The following is a 24622-nucleotide window of genomic DNA, read 5'->3' as shown; positions in this document are numbered from 1 at the left end:
CCTAAGCCCCAAGTTAAATAACAACGTGGGGCTTCCTTATCCTGAACCTTTCAAATTGGACTTGGTGAAGTTGGGCGCTGACTTGCAAAGGATTGTTTTTAACGTCCCTTTCAAGTCCGCGTTGCCCGCTGTTAACGTGATTAGCCGTATTCGCCGCAGTGGCAATAATCGTTTGTTCGCCTCTTCAGCCGACTTCCGCCCATGTCCAACATGGCGATTGAATATTCCTGACCTTTACGGGGTTGGGCGGTGATTGCTGTCTGAGCTGGTAGGGGGTGGAGCGGTTAGTAAACAGCAAATGCAGGAGCTTCTGCGCGGGAGTCAGCCATGGACTGGAAAGAAATTCTTCGCCGGCGATTAGCGACGCCCAGCACCGGTACTAACAGTGAGTTTGGGAGGGGCTGCTCGCAGAGATAGCCAGGCCCTAAATTCCTGAAGATGCGGGGAGATGCGGGAGAAGCAGCTACTGGGAGCCGCACTTTACGCTTCTATGGAAGCTCTCTCGATAAAGGCAGTTGGACTGTGATTTAGGGTTACTGAAAGGTTTGATCCCCACTTCCCGGGAAAAGGAGTTGCGGAATGAGGAGCTACCTTAGCACCAACTTAGGTGGCTGTGACCTAGGCTTTTGAGGAATAATTGAGAATCCCAGTCCCAACAACTCTTTAATCCTACTATAACCTATAATCCATTGCTCTTTTGTCTTTTTATTATCACACTTTTTTTTACTTCCCTCCTTATACATTTTAGATTTCATAATATATTTTTCCCTTATCCCTTCCCTTCACCTTCACGCTTGCCTGTTAACCAACCTGGTTAAAACTATCCTATTTCACACGTGCCTTCAGGGTAGCCAAAAGTGGCTGGAGAAAAACGAAACCATGGTGAATGGTCTCACTTTTAATTCATGTCCACGAACCTAAAGGAAGTGTTTCAGTCATTTATTTACACATATTCCTTGTTTCCTTACACTCAGTTCTGGCAGTTCTCATCTTCCAGACATCCAGTTCTCCAGTATACCCTACCTACTCTTTATCTTCAGTTGATGAACTTGTGTATGTATTTGAGAAAGTCGGAGCTCACCTGTTCCCACTTACCATTTCTATCAGCCCTTTCCTCACCATAGATGCCCATACACTCTGCCTTTACTGTTAAAATGAACTAATTGTTCCTATTTGAGACAATTCCTCCACTCCAACATTAGATCATGCTCCCTTTCTTTTATTCACTCTCATCTTCTCTCTCAGCTATTATCAGATTTTCCTTTACTGGATCATTTCCATCAACTGACAAACATGTTATAATATACTCCATGTAAGAAAAATATTTTTTTTAAACATTTATTTTATTTTTGAGAGACAGAGATAGAGCATGAGCAGGGGAGGGGCAGAGAGAGAGGGAGACACAGAATCTTAGGCAGGCTCCAGGCTCTGAGCTGTCAGCGCAGAGCCCGATGCGGGGCTCGAACTCATGGGCCGCGAGATCATGACCCGAGCTGAAGTCGGACGCTTAACCAACTGAGCCACCCAGGCGCCCCAGAAAAACATTTCTTCTCACATCTCCTTCCAGCTTTTGCTACATTTTTCTGTGCCGTTTATAGGAAAAGTTACGTGTACTTGTACATCCTCGTCACTCTTCTCTTTTTGAATTTTTTATAACATTTATTTTTTGAGAGAGAGAGAGACACAGAGTGCGAGCAGGGGGCGGGCAGAAAGACAGAGACACAGAATCCGAAGCAGGCTCCATGCCCCTAACTGTCAGCACAGAGCCCAATGTGCGGTTCAAACTCATGAACCACAAGATCATGACCTGAGCCAAAGTCAGAGGCCTAACCGACTGAGCCACCCACGTGCCCCATTCTCTGCTTTGCTCTTTTTTTTTTTTTTTTTAATGTTTATTTATTTTTGAGAGATAGACACACAGTGTGAACAGGGGAGGGTCAGAGAGAGAGGGAGACACAGAATCTGAAGCAGACTCCAGGCTTTGAGCTGTCAGCACAGAGCCCGACGTGGGGGCTCAAACTCACAAGCTATGAGATCATGACCTGAGTCAGACGCCCAACCCACTGGGGCACCCGGGCGTCCCCTCTGCTTCGCTCTTAAACCCACCCCACTGCATGCTTGTTATGTGCCAAGTACTGTTCTAGGCTATAGCAGTAAACAAAACAGATAAAAAAAAGTCCTTGTAGAACTTAAGCTTTAGTGTTGGGAGAGATAAATAAAATAATAAGTAAATCATTTAGGTTGTACAGCTTCTATTTAAGGCTGTTTCCTTCAGTGGTGTGCTAGATCCCATTTTTACCTATTCAAAGGTGTACTCCTGCAGTTGTCTCTGTCTCCTGCACCAGGTTTTCTTTCTCAGTCATTCCTATCAATATTTAAACATGGTGGTATTTCTCTCACCTTAAGAAATGTTCTTGTCTTAAACTTCTACCTCTTAGCTATGCCTCATTTCCCTGTTCACCTTATATTATTGCTTGTTAAAAGAACTGTTGATTATGGGGCGCCTGGGTGGCTCAGTCGGTTGAGTGTCTGACTTCGGCTCGGGTCATGATCTCGCCATCCGTGAGTTCGAGCCCCACATTGGGCTCCGTGCTGACAGCTCGGAGCCTGGAGCCTGCTTCGGATTCTGTGTCTCCCTCTGTCTGCCCCTCCCCCACTTATGCGCGCGCACTCTCTCTCTCTCTCTCTCTCTCTCTCTCTCTGTGTCAAAAATAAATAACTTTAAAAAAAAAAACCTGATGGGGCGCCTGGGTGGCGCAGTCGGTTAAGCGTCCGACTTCAGCCAGGTCACGATCTCGCGGTCTGTGAGTTCGAGCCCCGCGTCGGGCTCTGGGCGATGGCTCAGAGCCTGGAGCCTGTTTCCAATTCTGTGTCTCCCTCTCTCTCTGCCCCTCCCCCGTTCATGCTCTCTCTCTGTCCCAAAAATAAATAAACGTTGAAAAAAAAAAATTTTTTTTAAAAAAAAACCTGTTGATTAAATCTGTACTGTAATTCCTGCTTGTCAAGATCGTTAGTGATCTCTGTGTTGTTCCAGTGGTCAGTGTTTAGTCCTCACTTTCCTTGACCTGCCAGGGATATAGTAGTTCACTCTCGTCCTAAGTATACTTTTCTCTCTTGGTTTCTGGGAGACACACTCCCTTAGTTTTCTTCTCACCTCACCAGTCATCCCTTCTCAATCTTTGTTTTCTTCTCCCCAGCAATTTACCATCAGAGTGCCCAAAGCACTCCTTGGTCAGCTTCTATTCTATTCTCTATCTACACTTACCTTCATGGTGAAATTAACCATTATTTTTAAGGCTTTAAATACTGTATATTTGCTTTTGTCTCCTAAATGTGTATTTCCACTTCCCAAATGCCAGACTCATATATCTAATTGCCTACTTGACATGGCCACTTGGTTTTAATAGGAATCTTTTTTTTTTTGAGAGAGAGAGAGAAAGAGCATGTGCGCAAGCCAGGAGAGAGGCAGAGGGAGAAAGAGAGAGAGAGAGAGAGAGAGAGAGAGAGAATCTTAAGCAGGCTGCATGCTCAGTGAGGAGTGGGGTTTGATCCCATGACCCTGGGGTCATGACCTGCGCTGAAATCAAGAGTCGAATGCTCAACCAACTGAGCCACCCAAGCACCCCTGTAATAGGTATCTTAATCTTAATTTATCCAAGACTGAACTCCTGCTTTCCTTTCTAACTTGCTCACTGGTAGCTTTCCACCTTTTTGATATTGGCCACCCTATCTGCTCAGGTCAAAATCTTTAGAGATATGTTCAACTGCTCTTTTTCTCTGATATCCACATCCAGTGTATTTGCAAATCCTGGGACTAAAAAGAAAATATATCTAGAATATTTACTCCTAACTGCCTCCATTGCAGCCACCATGATCCAGGCCTCCACCATCTGTCACCTGGATTACTGCATTAGCCTCCTAATTGTTTCTGGTGGCTCTCTCCCTCACCAATGAGCTAGTGGCCTTGTCTCCCATTAATCTGCCTTCCCTCGTCTACGTTTCCTCCGGCCCACTCTGCTACAGCCACACTCACTGCCTCCCTCTTCCCTGGACACACCAGGCACACTCCTCTATCTTAGGGCCTTGACACTGGCTATTTCCTTGCCTGGTATGCCCTTCTCCCATGATATCTGGATAGCCTGCTTCCTTGCCTTCTTCAGTTTTTTGCCCAGTTTCATCTCCATGAAGCTTTCCCAGACACTGTTGAAAGTGTTGTGTGTATGTATGGACACATGTGCATGTGTCCACTCACACATATATTTGTGTGTCCCTAGAATAGTTGAGTGAAAAAAGAATGAGTAAAATAATGAAAATGACTCTAGGGGTTTGGGCTTGGGTCACTGGATGAATACCATTAACTGGGATAGAAACATGGAATTAGGAGAAGAGTAGTGAGGTTAGGAATGGGAAATTATTAGGTATGTTGGAGTGTGAGGATGAAAATACTTTGTTTTGAATGTATGAGTTTAGAGTTCAAGAGCAGTGTCTGTGTTAGTGACATACACTTGGGACTTAGAAGTCACACTACAAAAGTTGAAATGAGGAAGAAAGAATAACAAAGATAAATGGCCAGAAAATAAGAGAATCGACAGTGTGGTCCAAGGTTAGGAATTAACATGGCACATGTGGCAGAAATGCAGGCATAAGAGAGGTTTAGGGGAACAACTATAGGCATGTTGGAAGGAAGTGGAAAGAGGAAGAGGAGTAGGAAAGTAAACTATTGAGAAAATAGACCCCAGAATTGAAGATTTCAGTGAGGCTGAAGTGTAGGTATTATGACAGTGAGGTTTTGAATACCAGAAGGAGAGAAAAGTTATCTGAGGGTATATGAGAGTTTAAAATTTTATATAAGGTTAGTATATTTAGGAGCAGATAAGATCTGCGGTCTTGCCATGGAACTGAGTGACAGAGGTGACCCCCTCTTCAGAGTTGAGGTGTCATGGTTACTATCATAAACGTTATCCTTCCTTGATGATTAATGCAAGACACTGAGGTGAAGAACACTGCACCAGTTGCTATGGTCAACAAACTGGCAGCCTGACTAAATATGATGGCTATAGGCCAGCTGCAGGTGGTTTGGTGGGTAATAGCATCCTGAGGTCTGAGCTCAGATGGACGGGGTTTGCATTAGGTAGAGGAACAGTGATTGCAAGCTGAAACTCATATGAGGTCCAGGACTGTTTTCTTACTGCTCTAGCCCCAGTGTCTAATCGTGCTCTATACGTAGTAGGTGCTCAGTAAGTACTTTTGATGGAATGAATCATGAACATGCCAGAAGTCTGTAAGGGAGGCAGTGACTTGAGGAAGAGACAAGTATAGTGATAAAAAGAAGTGAAAGGAGCAGCTGAGATATGGTCGAAGTTGCAGGGGAGGCTTTTTCAGTGGAAGATAGTGATTCTTCCTGTTTTCAGAAAATTAATATAGATGTTCAGTATCTAAGCACAATTTTCAATGTCTTTTTTGCACTGTAATTACCCTATGGTAAAAAATACTTATTCCAAAAGTGCTTTTCCCTTTTAATCTATTTTGTTACCAGAAAAAAAAAGTGAACAAGAATTAAAAGATGAAGAAATGGATTTATTTACCAAATACTACTCAGAATGGAAAGGAGATAGGAAAAACACAAATGAATTCTATAAGACCATTCCCCGGTTTTATTATAGGGTAAGTGGTATCTAAGCAAATGTCTTACAGAGTTTATAAGTGAAATGTAATTTTTAAAATGGGATCAGCATCTTTTATTTTGTATAAATACAAGATTATATTTAAAATTTTATATAGTCTTTCATTGTAGTTGATCTTATTGTTTTGGAATTGATATATCTCAGGGCTTGATATAAATTGGTATAAGAACACAAAGTTGTTACTTGGCCCCCTTTTTTTGGGTTACTGGCTTTTTATTCCTCATTTTCCTATGGATATTTGTGGTAGGTATTCTGTTGGATTATGTTGTCTTTTTATAAGACTTAGGTTTACTTGGCTGATCACCATTTTTAACTTTTGTCTTTTACTCGTGTTCTAAGGTATAATACATTTTGCTCAAGGTTGAACTGAAAAATAGATTGAAATGGAAAACTTGAAAAGTTAGACTCAATTATGTTTCCTCATGCCAAAACCGTGAAGTCTTTGATAAAGATTATAGTAAACAGTAAGACCTTAAGAAAGCTACTTAGAGCTGAAGTTGAAGGAATAAGACCTATTTAGTATTATGTAAAATGTGACCACTGTAGAAAAGTTAACTGTGGAATTTTAGCAGAAATGTCTCTTAAACCTGTTACCTTCTAAACTCAATTATAACAATATTTACAAAGAAAGTAGGAGCAATGTATTAATATGTGAATTATCCAGATATTCTTCAAGTACAAACTTATTTCTTCAAGTACAAACTTTTTCCAAGTAAAACAGTGTGGACATTCCTCAAAAAATTAAAAATAGTTCTACCCTATGACCCAGCAATAGCACTGCTAAGAATTTACCCAAGGGATACAGGAGTGCTGATGCATAGGGGCACTTGTACCCCAATGTTTATAGCAGCACTTTAACAATAGCCAAATTATGGAAAGAGCCTAAAAGTCCATCAGTTGATGAATGGATAAAGAAATTGTGGTTTGTATACACAATGGAATACTACTTGGCAATAAGAAAGAATGAAATATGGCCTTTTGTAGGAACGTGGATGGAACTGGAGAGTGTTATACTAAGTGAAATAAGTCATACAGAGAAAGACAGATACCATGTGTTTTCACTCCTATGTGGATCCTGAGAAACTTAACAGAAGACCATGGGGGAGGGGAAGGAAAAAAAAAAGTTAGAGCGGGAGGGAGCCAAACCATAAGAAACTCTTAAAAACTGAGAATAAACTGAGGGTTGATGGGGGGGGGTGGGAAGGAGGGTGGGGTGGTAATGGTCATTGAGGAGGCCACCTGTTGGAAGGAGCACTGGGTGTTGTATGGAAACCAATTTGACAATAAATTTCATATTAAAAAAAAACTTTTTCCAAGTAAACCATTTTTATTGGAAACCTTTTTATAACACTGTTTGGCAGTCTTTTAAGAATTATATGACTAGGGGTGCCTGGCTTGCTCAATTGGTAGAGCATCCAAATCTTGATCTTGGGGTCATGAGTTTGAGCCCCACATCAGGTGTAGAAATTACTTAAAAATAAAATCTTTTTGGGGCGCCTGGGTGGCGCAGCCGGTTAAGCATCCGACTTCAGCCAGGTCACGATCTCGCGGTCCGTGAGTTCGAGCCCCGCGTCAGGCTCTGGGCTGATGGCTCAGAGCCTGGAGCCTGTTTCTGATTCTGTGTCTCCCTCTCTCTCTGCCCCTCCCCCATTCATGCTCTGTCTCTCTCTGTCCCAAAAATAAATAAACGTTGAAAAAAAAAAAATTTAAAAAAATAAATAAATAAAATAAAATCTTTTTAAAAATTATATAACTAAGCCACATTTGTCATGGAAAAGAGAAAATACAGCTGATATTTTCCCATAACATTGCAGACATATAAATATTTTTGCATGAATTCTTCTGCATACTTCTGTGTACATGTATGTGTTTAGCAAAAATGGGATGATATCATACATACTTCTGCTTTTTGTATTTCATAATTTCTTAAACAGTCCACTAGACAACTGAAAATTTTCGGTAGTCTGGGGGCACAGGAAGGGAATTGACATTTATTGAGTGCCAGTGTACTTCAGAGCATTTTATATTCATGATTTCGTTTAATCAGGATTATGAAATAGTATCTTACTAACCCAGGAACAGCCCTTAGATGTTGATATGATCCCATTTCTGAACCCAGGAGTCCATTTTCCTGTATTTCCAGTACTAACCTTTGGCTCGTCATTGTGGTTCCTGAGGGAAACCCCTATGTCCCATTTCTGTTTCTTCTCTCTGTGACCTCTTCCAGATCCCAGATGGTTTCCTGTCTGCAGATGCGGATTTGTGGGATGTTCTTTTTGTTGTTTCTTTTCTCTCTCTGTCTTTCCACAGCCTTGGAGAACCTAGTATCTTTATCTTTGGTCACCACTTCTCTCCTTGGCAGATTAGCTGGTTGACTAGCCACTGGAGCACAGTCAGAGTTTCATCCCCAGCCTTACTTCCCAATACTTCTTCTTTTTCATGGGAGGGATGGCATCTTAATTCTTGGAAATGAAAGGTGGAAATCATGGCTAATTTGGATTATGGTTACTTAGCCACATTTAATGGGGGCAGAGATATGGAAGAAGAAATCCTTGAAGCAAATTGTTTGAAGTCGAATTGGAATGAGTCATTTTTAAGCCCTGTTTATGGAAATCACTCCAGTGGGCACACCCTCTACTTGGAGGGGAACATAATAGACACTGGCTTGACCATTTCCAAGGAGTAAGATCATCCAGGCTCAGAAGTCATATTCTGCTAAGGCGGTCTATCTTCAGTTAGTCCTAATTTCATTCTGTCAATCTAAGGTTATAGTGGAAAGAGCACTCTGAGAATATAAAATGAAACTTGGGCTGGACCATTAGTTCTTTCTAGGCAGGGATATGGTCTTGCTGATCATTGAATTCTCTGTGGATCTTTTTTTTAAATGTGTGTTTATTTTTGAGAGAGAGAGAGTGTGTGTGCATACAAGTAGGGGAGGGGCATAGAGAGGTAGGGACAGAGGATCTGAAATGGGCTCTGCACTGACAGCAGAGAGTCCGATGCAGGGCTCAAACTCAACGAACCGTGAGATTATGTCCTGAGCCGAAGTTGGACACTTAGAACTGACTGGGCCACCCAGGTGCCCCTAAATGAACTTTTTAAATTAATAACTTGAAGTTAAGAAAAATTGAGATGCAAAAAGTAATTTGAGGGTGTGTACTTAATTTATGTACTATTTTATGAGGCCAAATATATTTTACATAATCCAAAACTGTGTAAATCCTAGAATTTAGGTGTAGAGAAATTAACTCTAGTGTATTTTTAGCTGCCAGCTGAAGATGAAGTCTTACTACAAAAATTAAGAGAGGAATCCAGAGCTGTCTTTCTGCAGAGGAAAAGCAGAGAACTATTAGATAATGAAGAATTACAGGTAAGCATAGAATAAAAGGTTGCTTTGGATGTTAGCTATTTTGTATTTGTACTAAAGTCATACAGGATCTCAGGGTTTCTTAATGGAATCACTGCTGCAGAGTGGGTGAAGGCCCTGGAGCAATGGTTCCTGTCAAAGTCAGCTGCAGAACTTGCCTGGGCACAGTTCTCCCCAAAATAGTTTTGTTTTTTAAAGTCCCTAGGTGGAAACCAATTTGACAATAAACTTCATATATTGAAAAAAAATAAAAAATAAAGTCCCTAGGTGACCTAACAAGGCCAAAGTTGAGAGCCACAAGTATGGGGTCAAACTGGGGGGGTTCACATCCTAGCCAGGCTCTGTGATCTTGGACAGTGGACTTAACATTTCTGTGCTCCAAATCTCATTTATAAAGTAGAGATAACAGTGTCTATGTCACATAGTTTATGGATTAAGGAAGTGCTGTATAAGAAAACTTTAAACTTAGGCATTCAATAAATGCTAGCTATGTTCTTAGTAATCAAAAGGATAATAGGGGATAAGATTCATCTTAATACTAAATTTCTATCAGGCTACCATTTTAATGGAAATAACACATTTAACCAATGTTAAATTTTGTTTTGTTAACTGTAACATCTTCATTTCTGCAATTCTCCTAAGAACTTATGGTTTTTGCTGGATAAGCACCAAACACCACCTATGATTGGAGAGGAAGCAATGATTAATTATGAAAATTTTTTGAAAGTTGGTGAAAAAGCTGGACCAAAGTGCAAGTAAGAATAGTATAACTAACAAAGGAGTATGTTAAACATTTTAAATGCCTCAAATAAATGTTAATGAAAATATAAGCCAGTGGGGTGACAATTTGAGTCCATTTGAGTTATTAATCAAGTTTAATAAAATTAGTCAAAATTCTATTGGTATGAAGTTATTAAAAGAAATAATACTTTATAATATGGAGTATTTATATATCTTGCAACTACATATATATAGTACATTTATTTACAACAGTATGGGCTTTCATTCTTAGGATGATAAAATACAAAGATATATGACTTAATATTTTAAGTTTTGAACTACGATTCTCACTTTGATTTTTTTCATTTTGATTTTTAATTCTTTGGATTCATGCTGTTAACTAATTCAATATAGAAGTCATTTTTATATTATGTTGGCAGATGATTTTAATCTTTATTTCCTTTCCTTAGGCAGTTTTTTACAGCAAAAGTCTTTGCTAAACTCCTTCATACAGACTCTTACGGAAGAATTTCTATTATGCAATTCTTCAATTATGTCATGAGGAAAGGTGATTTCATTTTCATTGTGCTTAAATTCCTCTGGGAATCAAAGAGTTTTTGGTACATGCTTTTATAGTATCCCTTCCTTGTGAAACAACTCTCTTAGTAAGTCTGAATAGCAGAATTTGACCCAGATTTGTTTTCTTATTACTCCATTTCTCTCCTGGAATTTACTAGAGCTGAGATTTCTTACCATAAATTTGGGTTCATTATTATAAACAAAACAAAAACATGTATCCTAAAGATACTAACTAAAAAATATTAGGGGTGCCTGGGTGGCTCAGTTGGTTAAGTATCCAACTCTTCATTTTGGCTCAAGTCGTGATCCCAAGGTCATGGGATTAAGCCCCTCGTTGGGCTCTGCACTGAATGTAGAGCCTGCTTGAGATTCTCTCTCCCTCTGCCCCTCTCCCCCACTTGTATGCTCTCTTTTTCTAAATAAATTAAATAAATGCATACATACATACTATATATTAAAGGCTAAACCAAGAGTTTTAATGTATGGTGATTTAAATTATTTTAATTCACCAATATACAGTTGACTCTTGAACAACACAAGGGTTGGGGTACTGACCTCCCATGTAGTCAAAATGAGTATAAGTTTTGACTCCCCCAAAACTGACCTGTTAATAGCTTGTTATTGACTGGAAGCTTTTCCAATAATATAAACAGTTGATTAACCCATATTATATATGTTATATGTATTACATACTGTATTCTTACAATAAAGGAAACCAGAGAAAAGAATGTTATTAAGAAAATTGTAAGGTGGGGCACCTGGCTAGCTCAGTTAGTGGAGTGTATAACTCTTGATCTCAGGGTTGTACGTTCGAGCCCCATGTTGTTTGTAGAGATAACTTAAAAAAAGGGGGTGCCTGGGTGGCTTAGTCAGTTCAATCTCCAACTCTTGATCTTAGTTCAGGTCTTGATCTCAGGGTCGTGAGTTCAAGCCCTGCATTGGGCCCTGCATTGGGCTCTGCACTGTGCATGAAGCCTACTTGGAGGAAAAAAAAAAAAAAAAAAAGGAAGAGAAAGTACATTTATAGTACTATACTGTATTTATTGAAAAGAAATCCATGTGTAAGTGGGCCCACACAGTTCAGACCCATGTTGTTCAAGGGTCAGCTGTATTGTAGGTTGAGTTGCCTGAGGATAGTTTCAAATTCAAAGTTGTAGCATCACATTCTAGGAGTTTTTATTAAACAACCTGGAGTTATGATTCCTATTAAGTTCCAGAAAGATCTGTGAAGTTCTAGATGTATGATTTTTAACTAATACTTAGTCACAGTAATAACCTCGGTAGAATAAATGCCCCTTCATTGAAGGCATAACATTACAATTGCTGTCCCTTTTTGGTGAAACACCAAGTTTAATGGATGTAGAACAATATTCTCAAGGGCATGAACTTTATTGTCATTTTAGGCAGGGTAGACGTGTTGATATCTGCCATTAATTATATGGTATATTTCATTACAAACAATTTTGGGGTAATATATGTGTGAGAAATGTTTGTAGAGTTACTAGTTTGTCCCCCTAATCTAGCTGTTTATCTCCTTTTATCCAAATATATGCTAAAGGACAGATCTTAAAATTACATTTCATCTTCTTATGTATTGTCAGTTTGGCTTCATCAAACAAGAATAGGACTCAGTTTATATGATGTTGCTGGACAAGGGTACCTTCGGGAATCTGTAAGTATTAACCTATTTTAATAATTACTGTAGACACCAAAATGTTAACAGTAGTTATCCCTGGTTGGGTTATAGGTGATTCTTATATTGTTTTTGTTTTTGCAAGTAATGTGTTTCCCCAAAAAAACTTTTAAAATGTACATTGACCACAAGAATTCCTTTTTAGATTCTTTTCCTCCAACTTTTTTTCTCCAACTTCTAAAAAGAGCCTTTCAAAAAGAAAATAAAAAGAATATAGTGTTTTAACAGCATTAAAACTCATTAAAGAAACAGAGGAAAGCTTTTGGTTATTCATGAGTGTCATAAATGATAGGGCCAGGAATTTTTCAGGCTGACAAAGATCAAAAAGTTCGATAATGCATTTAAGAAGGGAATATAAAATAGGGTGTGGTTTCCCAGACTCTCAATTCATGGTGCCCTTAGTATCTCCGTAATTTTTGCATAGTTCCTCTACATCAAAAGAAATACCTAACAGTTGCATTTATTAACCAGCTGGTTCTAAACAATTTATGAAAGTATCCATTAAGCTTATTATTGTATTAGCCATTTGAAAAAATAATACACATAAGTTGAAAATAAGTAATATTTTTGCTTCATTCTTAAATTACAATTACTAATGGAATCTGTGCCCATGGAGCAATGTATGGGTAGTCAAACTTGGCAATTAGATTGGACAGTCATCCTCATTTCCTATTCCATACTAATTTTCCTGTGGTACTTGCTTTATCACCACAACCATCAAGAACCTAGCTTTGCAAAGATTGATGTCATTAAAAAGCACATATCTCAATCAGTGTTGAAAATGTGAACTACCTTGAGCTCATAGCTCTAGCTCATAGTGACATCTATTATGTACTCTCTGGCAGATGTCACTGTTCTCCTGAAATTTTGAAAATACCCTGCTGCACCCCTGTGAGCTTACTGCAGCATTCCTGGGGCACAATTTGGGAACTGTTGGTTTAGCCTTGACTTGCTGGTGGGAGTGTAAAGTAGGTGTGGGCTTTTGGGGCAAGGTGGGAAATTTGCCAGTGTCTATCAAAATTATGAACATGCACATTCTTAAAATTTTTTTTAACGTTTATTCATTTTTGAGAGAAAAGAGCATGAGTGGGGGAGGGGCAGAGAGAGATGGAGACAGAATCCAAAGCAGGCTCCGGGCTCTGAGCTGTCAGCACAGAGCCCAATGCGGGGCTTGAACTCACTGACCGTGAGATCATGACTTGAGCTGAAGTTGGACACTTAACCGACTGAGCCACCCAGGCGCCCGTGAACATGCACATTCTTTGACTCAGCAATTTCACTTACAGAAATTATGTCCCATGTTCTCTCATAATATCTGTGAATGGAAAATTAGCTTATTGTCCCTGGAGTATTGTTTTTAGTATCACAAAAGATTAGAAACAGTCTAAATGTCCATCAGTAGAAGACTGGTTAAATGGATTATGGTACACATTTACAACTACGTGGATGGAACTAGAGTGTATTAAGTTAAGCGAAATTAGCCAGAGAAAGACAAATATCATATGTCCTCACTGATTTGAGGAATTTAAGGTACAAAACAGATGAACATAAAGGAAGGGAAGCAAAATTATATAAAAACAAGGAGGAGGACAAAACGTTAAGAGACTCTTAAGTATACAGAACAAACAGGGTTGCTGGAGGGGTTCATGGGAGGGGGGATGGACTAAACGGGTAGAGGCATTAAAGAATCTACTCTTGAAATCATTGTTGCACTATATGCTAACTAACTTGGATGTAAATTTAAAAATGAATTAATTAAAAAAATGAAAAGAGAGCAAAAAAATAAATAAAAATTGGGGTGCCTGGGTGGCTCAGTCGGTTGAGCGCCCAGGTCATGATCTCATGCTCATGAGTTTGAGCCCCGCGTCCGGCTCTGTGCTGACAGCCCAGAGCCTGGAGCCTGCTTTGGATTCTCTGTCTCCCTCTCTCTCTGCCCCTCACCTGCTTGCGTGCTCGCTCTCTCTCTCTCAAAAATAAATAAATATAAAAATTTTTTTTTGAAAATAAATGGATTATGGTACATCTGTACAATGAAAAAATACATAACTATTTAAAAACAAGAACCTTGGGGTGCCTAAGTGGCTCAGTCGGGTAGGCATCCGATTTCAGCTCAGGTCATAATCTCATGGTTTGTGAGTTCAAGCCCCACATCAGGCTCTGTGCTCACAGCTCACAGCTTGGAGCCTGCTTCAGATTCTGTGCCTCCCTCTCTCTCTGCTCCTGTCCCTCTTTCTCTCTCTCTCTCTTTCTCTATCTTTCTCCCTCTCTCAAAAATAAGTATTTTTTAAAAATTTTAAATACAAAAATTTAAAAAATAAAAGCAAGAATCTCTTTGAGAGCCAGGATTGAATGACTATAAAGTATGTTGTTAAGTGATAAAAGCAAGATAACAGAACAATTTGCATAGTTTGCTGCTATATCCTTCATAAAAAGAGAAAGAGAGGGGCTCCTGGGTGGTTCAGTTAGTTAAGCAGCCAACTTCAGGTCATGGTCTCACAGCTCAAAGGCTTGTGAATTTGAGCCCCATGTCGAGCTCTGTGCTGAGAGCTCAGAGCCTGGAGCCTGCTTCGGATTCTGTGTCTCCTTCTCTCCCTGCCCCTCGCCTGCTCATGGTCGGTCTCTCTCTCTCTCTCTCTCAAAAATAAATAAACATTAAAAAAATGTTTTAAGAGAAAGAGAAATACACATATATATGTATTGGTTTGTATGTGCATAAGTTATTTTGGAAAGATGCATCAGAAGCTGATATAGGTTACCTCTGGGAAGAGGAAATAGACGAGACTTTCAATGAATACTTTTTGTTCCTTTTGAATTTGGAATTTTGTAGAATGTATTACTCAAAAATATGTTAAAAATGAAATAAAAAATAAATTTGTAGAAACACAATTTAATATGTTTACCACTCACATAGTTATATAACTGATTTAAGTAGTTTAATTATTTAATTTAAGTTTTACCACTCACATAGTTAATATACTATTAATGCTGAATGATTTTTAGGACTGAAATTCAATATTCCAGTATCTAATGAAGAAACAAGATTAGACATTTAACACTTTGATTTAACATTTTGATTTGTTTTATTCTTTCAGGACTTAGAAAACTACATATTGGAACTTATCCCTACTTTGCCACAATTAGATGGGCTGGAAAAGTCTTTTTACTCCTTTTATGTTTGTACAGCAGTTAGGAAGTTCTTCTTCTTTTTAGACCCTCTAAGAACAGGTAAAAGAAAATCTTATCATAGATATTATAAGGATAATATTCTAAATCTTAATAAGCAGAGAAGTCATGAAGATGTCATTTATTTTTCTAACATGTCATTGCCCTTAATATATAAATATCTTTTATGATTTATTTGCACCAACTATAACCAGCTGTGTGACACTGGGCATGTCACCTAACCTCTAAAGTGGTGTATGAATTGGTTAATCAGTGGCTCCTTCCAGTTCTAAAAAACAGTTATTCTGATACTTGCTCTTCCTGTTATGTAATATACGGAGAATTGGTTCTTTTTGATGTAAAATATGAAACTTTAAAATACCAATTGTGTGATTACTCTTCTAAAATACCTTTATAAAATTGAGTTCCTCTATTTTTTTTTAAATGAAATTGTGTTTGTTCTTTAAAGGGAAAATTAAAATTCAAGATATTTTAGCATGCAGCTTCCTAGATGATTTATTGGAGGTAAATATGTTTTTAAAATACTTAATTATATCACTTGACAGTTACTGTCTTCTAATCATGTCTCTGTGTTTATTTAGTTAAGGGATGAGGAACTGTCCAAAGAGAGTCAAGAAACTAATTGGTTTTCTGCACCTTCTGCCTTAAGGGTTTATGGTATGGTTCCTATCATAATGCTAAAATTTGAGTTATCCTTTCCTCAGTTAATTGGTGTTCAAAGAACAGTTTTATACATAGACTAATTTAGCTTAGGATCAAAGTATTCTAATTACCTTAAGAGCTAGTATTATAAATTACTAAAATTTACTTGTCATTTTCTTGCTTTTTAATAGAACATACAGAATGTAATTTGACCCTTTCTTAATGACTCAGGAGCATTTTTATGAACATCAGCTATTATCTTGCATTGTGATTAAAATGCCACTGCTGTCAGTATCCAGAGGCAGGTGTTCTAGGGACTGTTTGCTTATTTCCTTTAATTTCATTAGTCTGCTACACTATTCTCTTGGGTGGTCTTCTGATTCATTTTGGCATCCTTGATCTCTGCTTTCAAATACTAACATTTCAGTGCTTTTTATTGACCCCCATCTCTCTCTAATTTCAACACCTAGGAAAGTTTTAAACGCCTGCAAACTGAAAACAAATAATGATGTGGAATAGCCCAAAGGCCATGGCCTTCATGATGGGTTTTCTTTGACTGGTTCTAGCTTAAGGGCTGGTGTGACAGAGTCCAGGGATAGTTGATCTTAGGGCACTACCCTAATATAGTTTGAAAATCAAAGTATTAGCCAATAGAAAGAACTTTTTGTGTTTATTCTTTTGTATTCTAATTAGAATTTTACTTTTGTCATGTCTTTTTATAACTTTTGTTCCCAAGGCCAGTATTTGAATCTTGATAAGGATCACAATGGCATGCTCAGTAAAGAAGAACTCTCCCGCTATGGAACAGCAACCATGACCAATGTCTTCTTAGACCGTGTTTTCCAGGAGTGTCTCACATATGATGGAGAAATGGTAGTAGTTTAAATCTCTGATAAGGTTTAAAAATTTAGGCTCCCGCAACTCCCACAAACCCTTTTCTTGATGTGATACAGCATTATTTTTACATCTGTCTTAAAAAGTCCGAACTAATCAAATTGTTTGAGTTTTGGAGACTTTGATCTTAAAGCAAGTTCACTTTAAACATGGACTCAGGACAAATACAAAATTTTAATATGTTCATTTCATTATCGTCTTTTTTTTTTTTAATGTTTCAAGTTTTTATTTAAATTCTAGTTAGTTAACATACTGTGTAATATTAGTTTAAGGAGTAGAATTTAGTGATTCATCACTTATATAACACCCAGTGCTCATCACAACATGTGTCCTCCTTAATACCCATCACCCATTTAGCCTATCCTCTGCCCACCTCCCCTGAAGAGTATGGACTAGTGAGAAAACAAAAAAAAAATCTCAAAAATGGGCAAACCCTATCGACTGTTTTCATATAGATGATTCATTCTTTAAACTACCAGGTCAGGTACAGTACCACAGATGCCATGGTTTAAATCTAAGAATCGGGTTGTATTATTTTCTGTAAGTGGCTATGTTAGTACCTAACAATTAACATGCACCTGTCCTTTTATCACAACAATGCAAAATACTTTAGGAAATTCTAACTAGTATTTTATGTTTTTTTGTTTATTTATTTTGAGAGAGAGTGAGAGTGCATGGGGGAAGGGCAGGCTAAGAGGGGAGAGAATCCCAAGCAGGCTCCACACTGTTGGCACAGAGCCCACTGTGGGGCTCCAACTCACGAAATGTGAGATCACGACCTGAACTGAAACCGAGTCGGACACTTAACTGACTGAGACACCCAGGTGCCCATCTAGCGTTTTTTTTTTTTGTTTTTTTTTTTTTTTTTTTTTAAACGTTTATTTATTTTTGGGACAGAGAGAGACAGAGCATGAACGGGGGAGGGGCAGAGAGAGAGGGAGACACAGAATCAGAAACAGGCTCCAGGCTCTGAGCCATCAGCCCAGAGCCCGACGCGGGGCTCGAACTCACGGACCGCGAGATCGTGACCTGGCTGAAGTCGGACGCTTAACCGACTGCGCCACCCAGGCGCCCCCCATCTAGCGTTTTAAAATCACCATCCTTGCTGTTAAAAACACATGTTACGGATCTGATAAATTGTCAAACGAATGAGTTAAGAAATGGTCATATTGTCTGAAGAGAATTGGGGTTTTAGGTTTTATCATTTAGCTTTAATAGCAGTTTTCTGAATAACACAATTGATAGCCGGTGGCACAGGAAAAGGAGGGAAAGGTGCAGAAACTCTGCTTTGTGACTCCTACGGCTGTCTACACTCAAGAGTGAGGAGCTTGTACTATTCTAATGACTTCTGGTGAATAAAGTAAACCAGAGGCTTCAACTGTGAACGGAGTTAGACCATGATGAGGCTGCATCTCTTTAGCTCTTTATATTGCAATTTATGCAAAAAGGAATTCTTAATGTTAGCCAAAAAAGTATTTTCCAAGAATATAAATTTTTTTTCTAAGTGAGAATCTCTCAAGTGTTCTTTTCACCATGCAAAAGTAATCTGAATATGCCTTTTTTGTAGAGAAAGCTTTCTGTTCTCCTTATGTCATTCTAGATTTTATTTGTGCTTTTTTCCATTTCTTTGCAGGAGAACAGTTTCAGTTAAAGTAGAATGTCTGGTAGTCTTAAGATGGCTTCTTACTGGAAATCATCTGATTTAAAAATGTTTAAACAGTATTTCAAAATAACTATTTAAACATACTATTCTATTCATTCCAGATAAACAACCCCCCCCCCCCCAAAACTGACCACATTGAAATGAAGATACTAATTTAGTGGCATTGTACAATAGCTTGGTCACTGTCCTGTCCATTTCAAAGGCATAATCAAAGAAAATTACTCCTTAAAGCAGCAAGTCTCTCATAAGAAAATGAGCTGTGTCCCCCAGACTATTCCCAATACAGATTAACTGCTAAGTAGAATTCCTAGAAACCAATATTAAGTATACAAGTGGATGTCTCATTTCATATTAAAAAAAATTGCCATCTTTGATTGTAAAATGGCTTCAATTCATTAGATACTCACTTGAAAAGTTAATTCCAAATAAGGCTTCTAATGAACATCCTTTTCTTTTCTGTAGGACTATAAGACCTACCTGGACTTTGTTCTTGCGTTAGAGAATCGAAAAGAACCTGCAGCTCTGCAGTATATTTTCAAATTACTTGATATTGAGAACAAAGGATATCTGAATGTCTTTTCACTTAATTACTTCTTCAGGGTAAGTCTCATTTAACAAAACGTTTACTAATAGATGTTAGAAGCAAATCAAGTCTGCTTTTAGTTTTGTTTTTTTTTTTTTCCTATTTAAATTGACTAAAAGCTGATTTGATTAGTTGTAGAACACTAAAAAAGTGCAAATATGTAAGGGGTTATACTGGACATGGAGATACAGATATGCATGAGAAATTCGTTGCTTTGGTGATCAAAAACTAATGTGTAAAATCCTACAGAAGCTTCAATTAAACAGTTCAGAAAAGGTAGAACTTTTGCAGACTTTGGTAGTAGTAGATTCTTTTATTTTTTATTTATTTATTTTTTTAAATATTTATTTTTTTGAGACAGAGAGAGACGGAGCATGAACAGGGGAGGGCCAGAGAGAGAGGGAGACACAGAATCCGAGGTGGTCTCCAGGCTCTGAGCTGTCAGCACAGAGCCTGATGTGGGGCTTGAACTCATGGATGGTGAGGTCATGACCTGAGCCGAAGTCAGACGCCCAACCGACTGAGCCACCCAGGCGCCCCAGTAGTAGATTCTTTTAAATGCTGTGCTGTAAAAAAAAAAATTTATTTTTGTATGTATATGTTTTTAATATTTATTTTTGAGAGAGAGATACAGACAGAACACAAGCAGGGGAGGAGCAGAGAGAGACACAGAATCCGAAGCAGGCTCCAGGCTCCAAGCTGTCAGCACAGAGCCCGACATGGGGCTCACACTCACAGACTGTGGGATCATGACCTGAGCTGAAGTTGGATGCTTAACTGACTGAGCCACCCAAGCGCCCCTTATTATCATATTTAAAATAATTTTAGAACTGGCTAGGGGCGCCTGGGTGACTCAGTCAGTTGGGCATCTGACTCTTGATTTCGGCTCAGGTCATGATCCCAGACTCATGGGATTGAGCCCCACGTCAGGTTCTATGCTGTCAGCCCAGAGCCTGCTTGGGATTCTCTCTCTCCCTCTGCCCCTCACCCCTGTGTCACACGTGCACTCTCTAATAAACAAAAAGAAAGTAACTTAAAAATAGGAATAATAATAATAAATTTAAAACTGGCTAGAATTGTGTGCCACATTTCAGCATGAAAACATTATTGCTGAAGTACTTATATTGCACCTTAGGTGGTCTCAGGGAATAACATGATGAGTTCTGAAGGGAATTTAATTGTATCTTATCTGATAAGCCTTCAGATGCACAAGGTATAAAAGTAGGAATGTCTGCCCTTTTAAGACAAATCATTCCTAAATTTGGTGACTTTTCCATTTGGTAGAATAATTTTGTATAGTAGTATTTCATTCCATTACCTTAGAAGACTAAGTGATTTTTATATGGTTAAGACAACAGTAGGAAGAAATGGCTTTTTTTAAATGATAAAAATGACATTTTCACATCTTTCTCATAGACCATTTTTCTCCAGAGGCTTTCTCTTTGCCATTTAAAAATTTTAGATATTTTAAAAATAACTATTTGGTTTCTGAGTTTCATACTATGTATTTCTTAGTTTCATGTTAAATTCTCTAAAACTTCCATTATGATTTCCTAGGTCATAATGACTGCAAATATTAGGATAAATTACAATTGCAGTATTAGTATACATTTTTTAGAGACTGAGTCAATGGCTAATATAAGAATATAATACCAACTCATCATAGGGATCTCCCACTTTAGGCAGACCTATTCAATGAAGATTCAATTTTAGGAAAACAAAGTAAATGTATCTTTTGGAAATTAAACCCTCAACTCTTTTCATAAAGATTTCTTTATAACATTCTTATAATACTAAATTTTGTCAAATATTTTATATTGGGGTGCCTGGGTGGCTCATTCGCTTAGTGTCCGATTCTTGATTTCAGCTCAGGTCATGATTCCACAGTCGCAAAATCGAGCTGTGTCATTAAGATTCTTTCTCTCTCCCTCTGCCCCTCCTGCTTGCTCTCATTTATTTTATCAAAGTATTTATTTAGGCTTGGTTGTCTGGGCTAAGGTAATTATTTATTGGTACTGAGTCCTGCAGTCCTAAGCTGTTCATAAAGTCTTTGTATGTCAATATTCCAGTTATAAAGTGGGCCTAGATGTTGCACTCTAGATCATACCTCCAGGTCTACCCCTCTAGTAGCTGGGGGTGTACTTAAAGATTCTCATCTACTTCAAAGAGATGCCCCGTGCACACACTGATACCAGTGGCACCACATACTGAGTAAGCACCTGCAATGTATTTATTTGACTATTTACCAAGAATTTTCCAGTGAATGACTCTCACCTAAAATATTTATTAGTCCAACTGGATCACAGTAGTTTCTTTAGTTAGGTTTTTTTGTTGTTGTTGTTCTTAAAGGTTATAAAAAAGTTTGAGGGAGTTTTGCTTACATTTTTTTCTGTCAAGTAGAAGGCAAAGTATAGGGTGGGAGGCAGAGGTGGCGTATTGGGTGTCTTAAAGAATGGTGAGGGTATGGGGCGCCTAGGTGGCTCAGTAGGTTAAGTGGCCGACTTCAGCTCAGGTCATGATCTCACGGTTTGTGGGTTCAAGCCCCGTGTCAGGCTCTGTGCTGACAGCTCAGATCCTGGAACCTGCTTCGGATTCTGTGTCTACCTCTTTCTCTTCCCCTTTCCCTCTCCCGCGCTCTCTCTCTCTCTCTCTCAAAAATAAACATATATTAAAAAATTAAAAAAAAAAAAAAAGAACGGTGAGGGTATGAACAGCATTCCTGGAAAATGAGTGGATCAGGCATCACAGATTAATCGCTAGGCCATGTAAAGGCCGATCTGAGGTTGGAGACCATTCCTATATGGTAGCAATAATCTGTAGACTTTTTTTCTGGAATTCTCAATAGCAACGTTATGTATCTTGAAAGGTTGTTAGTTACACTGAAATTGTTTAAGTTTGGCCGACTGGATGTGAAGCAAGGTCAAGGAAGTTGAGAATATTGGCAAGAGTGGTTGAAATGATAAGGCTTGTGGTCTGATAGGAAAGGAAGTGGAACTAGAAAGGGGCCATGGGACAGGAAGGGGGCTGTTGTGCATTTTTTATTTACAGACTTATTTCTATCCATACAGGCCATACAGGAACTAATGAAAATCCATGGACAAGATCCGGTTTCATTTCAAGATGTCAAGGTTACCTTTTCTTTCCTTTTCAGTAAGCTCTACACCCACATAGACCTTGAAGTCATGACCAGGAGTTGCATGCTCTACTAACTGAGCCAGCCAGGCTCCTCTACCTTTTAATATATGTAATACAGATAATCACCTATATTAAATGAAATTTTATATGAAAGAAACTTATGAACTATGAAGTGAATGAAATCAAGTATTTGCTGTTACTTGCTCTGAACCAATATTTAAATCATTAGTAACTGAGACCACACTTGGACTAATGATTTGTATAGTTAATGATTTTAGCATGTCAGTCTGTATTCTCATCGGAAGCATTCATTCATTTGATTGAAAATTAAGAGAATCCATATAACCTGCATCCTTTGGCAGCCTATTCCAAGTTAAAATGAATTTTTAACTTGGTAACTATAGTTGACCCTTGAACAACACAGGAGCTAGGGGCAATACCCTCCCTGCTCACCCAAGCAGTTGGAAATCTACGTATAACTTTTAAAAAAATGTTTATTTATTTTGAGAGAGAAAGAGTGTGTGTGCAAGCAGGGGAGAGGCAAAGAGAGGGAGAGAATCCCAAGCAGGCTCCACGCTGTCAACAGAGCCTGATGCAAGACTCGATCCCACGGAACCGTGAGATCATGACCTGAGCTGAAATCAAGAGTCAGATGCTTAACCAACTGAGCCACCCAGGCGCCCCCCTCTCCCCCACCTATAACTTTTGACTCCCTGGAACTTAATTAATAGCCTACTTTTGACTGGAAGCCTCACATAAACAATAACATAAACAGTTAACACATATTTTATATATTACATGTTTTATATACTATATTTTTAAAAATGAAGCTAGGGACAAAATATTGAGAAAATCGTAAGGAAAAGAAAATGCATTTACTGTATACTGTGTTTATCAAAAACATCTATGTCTAAGCGGACCCATCCATTTCAAGTCCATATTGTTCAAGAATCAACTATATTTAGGTTTGGACACTTTTTAAATCTGCTACTTCAAAGGTCTTGCTTGCTTTGATACTATTACGGAGACATCAGTCTTACAATATGAAAACTACCACTGTTTGAAACACGTGCTGCTACTTAGCATTTTTGTAGACTTTACCAGCTATGAAAAACATTCAGTATCTAGTACAGATTCAGGTTCAGGCTAAGTAAATAATAAAATAACACATCCAGTTTTAATTAAGTATAAAACAATAATAATAATAATAAATGAGACAAATCTGAAACTATGCAACAGGCAATCTAAGAATTAGTAATTTTAAATTGCCACTAACCTAGAAAGGGACGTTTCACAAACATACAAGATTAAAAGCTCATAGATTTCATTTACCTGAATTCTTCTAATCTTTTTAAAATGTAATCTCCCTCTTTAAATGCTACTAAATCCTGAGTAATTTTCCTGCAAAAAGATTAGAAAACGTGCACCCAATTCCTTGTAAATACTCATATAGTATACCTCATAATATAGAAGAGATTTTTCCATCTATTCCAGTAACTTTTAGCACAATTTCATGGTCATTCTGGAATTCCTTGATACTGAATGTCCCTCACCCACCACCCATCTTAGATCCAGAGTATAAAACGTTGACATCACTATTGGAAATGAAGCGTTGTCATTATCTTGGCTCTGGAAGCATTTAAGTTTTTAGTTTGAGCTGAGTTTGCACTTAAGACCTTGCTTTACCAACAATTAGAAGACAACATTAAAGTATAAGATACTTATCATGTATTCAAAGAACACTGCATTAGTTTTACCACTAATTAGCTATATAGCTTGGATCAGATGAAACTCCAAGCCTCAGTTTCTTTCTCTCTTAAGATGAGAGATAGATGCTACATACCTAAGGAATCTTCCAGTAAAAATTTGATTGTGTGTAGGGAAAAGGAGTTGTCTGTGTGTTAAATGGAAAAGAAAAAAACTAGAACAAAAAATTTTACATGAGGTCAAGTGCCAGCCTTGAATTTCACATCACTATATGAAGGAAATTAAGTTCATCAGGTACCAGGTTTCATTGTATTTTTTTCTCTCTCACAGGATGAAATCTTTGACATGGTTAAACCAAAGGATCCTTTGAAAATCTCTCTTCAGGATTTAATCAACAGTAATCAAGGAGACACAGTCACCACCATTCTAATCGATCTGAATGGCTTCTGGACTTATGAGAACAGAGAAGCCCTTGTTGCAAATGACAATGAAAACTCTGCAGACCTTGATGATACATGATCTCTCAAAGACTAGACTGTGTTCATTAAGATAAACTTGAATGCTGCATGCAAAACCTTTCAAGCTGGATCCTTAGAAATGGCCTAAATAAAATACTTTATATGCCTATAGAACACAGCAAATGTTCTGGTTATTGGAATTTTGTTTGCAGTAGTTGGAAAATGCAATAGGATGAAATGTTTTAGGAGGTAGTAAATTCTGGTTCCACTTAGTTCAAGTAAGGCAAGTGTGATTTGGTAAAGGTAGGAGTCCA

At 38.2% G+C, this 24622-nt stretch overlaps 1 protein-coding gene across 5 annotated transcripts; it reads left to right on the top strand.

The window, feature by feature from the left end:
* Window positions 1-68: 68 nt before the first annotated feature.
* Window positions 69-24486, top strand: PPP2R3C (protein phosphatase 2 regulatory subunit B''gamma). 5 transcript variants are annotated; one of them, XM_045450688.1, is made up of 13 exons: window positions 69-376; window positions 5537-5664; window positions 8950-9054; window positions 9694-9806; window positions 10242-10339; window positions 11952-12022; window positions 15136-15268; window positions 15675-15730; window positions 15808-15883; window positions 16605-16741; window positions 18888-19025; window positions 22077-22136; window positions 24181-24486. In XM_045450688.1, the coding sequence occupies exons 1-13, from the start codon at window positions 328-330 to the stop codon at window positions 24367-24369; spliced, it is 1353 nt and encodes a 450-aa protein (XP_045306644.1). In that variant the 5' UTR covers window positions 69-327; the 3' UTR covers window positions 24370-24486. The 5 variants fall into 5 exon arrangements, with proteins under 5 accessions (XP_045306644.1, XP_045306643.1, XP_045306645.1 ...); XM_045450687.1 differs by having other exon boundaries at window positions 100-385; XM_045450689.1 differs by having other exon boundaries at window positions 100-389.
* The last annotated feature ends 136 nt before the right edge of the window (window positions 24487-24622 follow it).

Source organism: Leopardus geoffroyi, chromosome B3, assembly GCF_018350155.1.
Source record: "Leopardus geoffroyi isolate Oge1 chromosome B3, O.geoffroyi_Oge1_pat1.0, whole genome shotgun sequence".
In the NCBI taxonomy this organism is placed as follows: Eukaryota; Metazoa; Chordata; class Mammalia; order Carnivora; family Felidae; genus Leopardus; species Leopardus geoffroyi.
This window is presented reverse-complemented; position numbering and strand designations above follow the sequence as displayed.

Excerpts from the sequence above, each read along its gene's own strand:
- PPP2R3C (XM_045450687.1), top strand. The coding sequence starts at position 328 with ATGGACTGGAAAGAAATTCTTCGCCGGCGATTAGCGACGCCCAGCACC. Across the intron at positions 9,807-10,241 it reads AAAGCTGGACCAAAGTGCAA|GCAGTTTTTTACAGCAAAAG; the intron begins GTAAGAATAGTA and ends TCCTTTCCTTAG. Across the intron at positions 12,023-15,135 it reads AAGGGTACCTTCGGGAATCT|GACTTAGAAAACTACATATT; the intron begins GTAAGTATTAAC and ends TTATTCTTTCAG.